Source organism: Oncorhynchus mykiss, chromosome 7 (genome assembly GCF_013265735.2).
Source record: "Oncorhynchus mykiss isolate Arlee chromosome 7, USDA_OmykA_1.1, whole genome shotgun sequence".
Lineage (NCBI taxonomy): Eukaryota > Metazoa > Chordata > Actinopteri > Salmoniformes > Salmonidae > Oncorhynchus > Oncorhynchus mykiss.
In genome coordinates, this window is record NC_048571.1 from 64,978,459 (window position 1) to 64,983,427 (window position 4,969).

Sequence of the window (4,969 nt, forward strand, 5' to 3'; positions counted from 1 at the left end):
AACTGAGAAGTGTTTTGACTTCTCAATATGTTACTATGTAGCGTGAACATGTAATGCCAATAAAGGCTATGAAAAGTAAAGTTATGTTATAAAAATAGGCATTTCGATACAATAACGTTATAGGAACTACTCATGAGGAATTTTCATATATTACTTTTTTTTATTATGCTTTCTTTCAGTATGCCTAAAATATAGCTTTGTTTTAATTCTTCTGTGTTGCTTTATTGTAAAAAGTACACACAAATCTAATCAAAGCATTACAGTTGATATTAACCTCATTTGGAATGTTTTCAGCTGAATGCCCATTGTTAAACTGCAAAAAGACTTAATAAACTATGACATAGTTTGGGAAAAAGTAGATATTAGCAATCATATAAACACCCAATTTATTCAAAAAGTGCATGTTCTGTATTTAAAATGCTTAATATGTCATCTTACTAATGATATGAACATGGAAAACCATTTAGAATATTATTGTAATAGTTTTCATACAGCAGAAAGGAACCACTAACAAATTAATGTTACTGTTAACAAATTGCTATTTAATATTACTATGAATTTAGGAATGTTAACAATCATAATAAACAGTCTACTGGTGAATTAATCATATTCAAAATATGGTTGTTTGTTTAAAAAAAGAAAGCAAAAATAAATAAGCAATATAAATGCAAACATCAATTCAAACTATTAATGATAATGAAATAACTTTTATACATAAAATATATTATAGTGTATGCTTTCACTGAGCTTTTGAATTACATACAGTAACACCTAAAATCATAATACAACATTTTTCACCTCAACCTTTAGGGCTTTGGACTACAAAAATGCTATAAAATGTGCAGAACCCTGCTATCAGACTTTCTGGTCGAACGACTGTAAACGAGTTCTGGAGGCTGTTGTGCCACAGCTCTCTGAGGTGCCGTTGTAGGAGAAGTCTGTGGACGAGGCATAGCCCTGGTGCAGCCCACGCTTCCGCACGCAGCTCAGGAACAGTCTTTCCGCCTGCCGTCTGAAGTGGTGGTCCAGGAGCAGGTAGATGGCCGGGTTCACGCAGCTGTTGAGGAAGGCCAAGCAGCAGGAGAGAGTGAGGCCCTGACTCAGGACAGACTGGGTCTCATTGCTCAGATCGGCTCCAGACAGCCTGAAACCAATTAGGAGGGTCTTGAAGATGTTGAAGGGAAGCCAAGACACCATGAAGGCCACAATGATGGTGAAGACCATTTTGAGAGAGTGGCGGCGGCGGGCTTCCGCACGGGGGTTGCCGGCGGCAACACAGTGTCGGCGCAGGCGGGCCAGGAGGGAGCTGTAGCAGAGGAGGATGATGAACACTGGCAGGGCGAAGGTCAGGAAAACCGTGGTCAGGCTCAGACCCAGGAAGAAGGACGACTCTTTGTCCTCCAGGCAGAAGGGCTCACCGTTGGGGGTACGTACGCTACGGTACACCAGGGAGGGGGTACCCAGAGCCAGGGATAGCAGCCAGACCATGGTGCAGGTGAAACGCACACACTGGCTGCTGCGGAGGAAGCGGGAGTCCATGAGGCGCACCACGGCAAGGTAACGGTCCACGCTCATACAGGTCAGGAAGAAGATGTTGGAGAAGCGGTTGACGGAGATGATGTAGCTGCTGAATTTGCAGAGGAGGTTCCCAAAAGGCCATTGTCCCTCCTGTCTGGAGGAGACGGCCCACAGTGGGAGGGTGAGGACAAACACCAGGTCCGCCAGCGCCAGGTTAACCACAAATGTATCCACCAGACGCCCACCCCTCTTCCCCCTACTGCCCATGACCATGATCACAAAGAGGTTTCCCAGGAAGCCTGTGAAAAACATGAAGAAATAAAGTAGCGGCAGGTAGATGTGAGAATGGGGAAGACTGGAGATGGAGTGGTCCCCAAGGTTTGTTTGATTGTAGCTGTAATTGTACAGCATGTCAGTGTCATTGTCATCGCTGTAGTAGTACTTGTCGTTATCATACATTTCCATTCTGTGGTCAAAGAGAAGTGTCTCAGCTGCTTGCGCTCTGTGTGTCTGGCTGGCAAGCTCAATACTTCTAGACATACTATCCTGCGTCACATTCTTAAAAACCACAGACAAACTGTCAAGTTTTCTTCTGTGATCTCTAGCATGATCTCTGTATGTTTTCTTTCTGGCATATTCTTGCACAAAATTCTGACACAAATTACTACTATTTCTCATGATAATCTTTTACAATATACTCTATTTGCATATCGGTTTTCAAATAGAAACACTTAAGATACTTCCTTACACGCAGGCAAAACGTTAAGCAAGAAGAAACATAAAAACATATCAAGAGAAAAAGTACATGTACAATCTGGGCAATGGCATTGAACGAAAATAATAAATCAAACAATAAAAGCTTAAAACATTTGACAGGGATAGGATGTTTATGGTATTCAAGGGATTGATGTAGGCATACTTTAATTATGATTTGTACATATTAAAAAACCTACATTCACAGTGGATTTGTAATTTCAATCATTAAATTGAACTGAGACATGACATTGAAAATCAACTTTATGTATATATTTATTTAAAATGAACCTTTATTTAACTAGTCAAGTAAATTATTATTATTATTATTTACAATGACAGCCTACCCCGGTCAAACCCAGACGACGCTGGGCCAATTATGCCCTATGGGACTCCCAAACATTGCCGGTTGTGATACAGCCTGGAATCAAACCAGGATCTGTAGTGACACATCTAGCACTGAGATGCAGTGCCTTAGACCGCTGCGCCACTCGTATTACTCATAGTATCTTGTGTGAAAGGTGTGAAAACAGCAAACACTGTTATCAAATTGCATTTGTCACGTGCCGAATACAACCGGTGTGGACTTTACTGGGAAATGCTTTCTTACGAGCCCTTCCCAACGATGCAGAGTTAAAAATAATAATACAAATAAAAATAGTAACACAAGAGGAATAACATTCACAAGAATTAAGCTATATACAGGAAGTTCCAGTACCAGATCAATGTGCAGGGGTACGAGGTATTTGAGGTAGATATGTACAAAAAGGCAGGGTCAAAGGACCTGGCATCAGAATTGATGATAATAATAAGTAAAATAAAGAACAGAGTAGCAGCAGCAAATAATGAGTGTGAAAGTGTGTGTGTGCGTGTGAAAGTGTGAATGTGGGTGGGTTGTGTGTGAGAGTGTCAGTGTAGTTTAGTGTAGTGTGTATATAGTCTTGTGAGTGTGCATAGTCAGTGCAATATAGGGTCAATGCAGATAGTTTGTGTAACCTTTAATTAACTATTTAGCTGTCGTATGGCTATTTAGCAGTCTTGGGGGTAGAAGCTGTCTCGGAGCCTGTTGGTCCGAGAGCCGATACCCCGGTACCGTTTGCCAGACGGTAGCAGAGTGAACAGGCCTTCAACTGACATCACCTGATATAGAGGTCCTGGATGGCAGGGAGGTCGGCCCCAGTGATGTATTGTGCCGCCCGTACCACCCTCTGCTGAACATTATGCGAAAATGCTTGCATGTGGAAATTAAAATGGGACTTGCCAGACCCGATATGATCGTGCACATGAATAAATCAGACATCTCATCAGATGAGTCATATTATAGATGAAACTTACCATAATGTGAACTTGATGAGAACTTGATGTGAAAGGCTATGAAAACCATACATGGAATGACATCTTCATTTAACCAACCACTTCTCCTTTTGACTGATAGTGGTGTGTGAACATGAACAATGGACAATGGTCTCTGTCAGAAATGTAAATCATCACATGAACAGTTATAGAACAGAGTGAAACTACTTATATAATACTATAGTTATATAATACTATAGGTATATAATACTATAGTTAAATAATACTATAGGTATATAATACTATAGTTATATAATACTATAGGTATTTAATACTATAGTTATATAATACTATAGGTATATAATACTATAGTTATATAATACTATAGGTATATAATAATATAGGTATATAATACTATAGGTATATAATACTATAGGTATATAATACTATAGTTATATAATACTATAGTTATATAATACTATAGGTATATAATACTATAGGTATATAATACTATAGGTATATAATACTATAGTTATGTAATACTATGTTAGAGGAAAAGGAAAGGGAACCAGTTTCAGCCTGAGCTAGTTTAATGTTGGTTATATAATACTATATGTATATAATACTATAGTTATGTAATACTATGTTAGAGGAAAAGGAAAGGGAACCAGTTTCAGCCTGAGCTAGTTGAATGTTGGTTATGTAGAAGGTTACTGTTCCAATAAAAACATGAGGGGAGAAAGGATCTTCTATTTGGCAAAATGGTTTTCCTCCACTCTCAGCGTTGCACCGGCATTTGCTTCCCATCAATGCTTAAGAGTTTACTTCGAAACACATGAAACTAAATCAAATAGTAACAGGAGTGAACAACTTGTTTTTAATCAAGAGTGACAACTTCTAATAAATAGTGACAACTGTGCAAACAATATTTTTCTTTAACTTATCTAAACATTGCATTTTAGTGTGATACGAGTCATCAACCATACGTTTCAATGTATTTCAGTCTCTACAAACATAGAAAACGAATAAAAACAAAAGAAAAAGTGCCTCCCAACCTAAAGTAACCTATATTCATCCCTAATGTGCTATAAGCCTTATATATGGAGTTATTTGGACAATTTCTCTGCAAAAGACTGACCAGCTGGCTCACTTCAAGGTGTTGATGTGCAACAACACAACTCCACTGCTTCACTGCCAAATATCTTGTACCCATATTGTCACGTTCTGACCTTAGTTCCTTTGTTTTGTCTTTTGTTTTAGTATGGTCAGGGCGTGAGTTGGGTGGGTTGTCTATGATAGTTTTTCTATGATTTTCTATTTCTGTGTTTGGCCTGGTATGGTTCTCAATCAGAGGCAGCTGTCAATCTTTGTCCCTGATTGAGAACCATATTTAGGTAGCCTGTTT

General features: G+C 38.9%; 1 protein-coding gene across 1 annotated transcript; it reads right to left on the reverse strand.

The window, feature by feature from the left end:
• Positions 1-366: 366 nt before the first annotated feature.
• Positions 367-2,013, reverse strand: LOC110527139 (probable G-protein coupled receptor 25). The gene has a single exon (XM_021608286.2). It carries the CDS (start codon positions 1,981-1,983, stop codon positions 856-858), a length of 1,128 nt encoding a protein of 375 aa, XP_021463961.2. The 5' UTR covers positions 1,984-2,013; the 3' UTR covers positions 367-855.
• Positions 2,014-4,969: the final 2,956 nt, after the last annotated feature.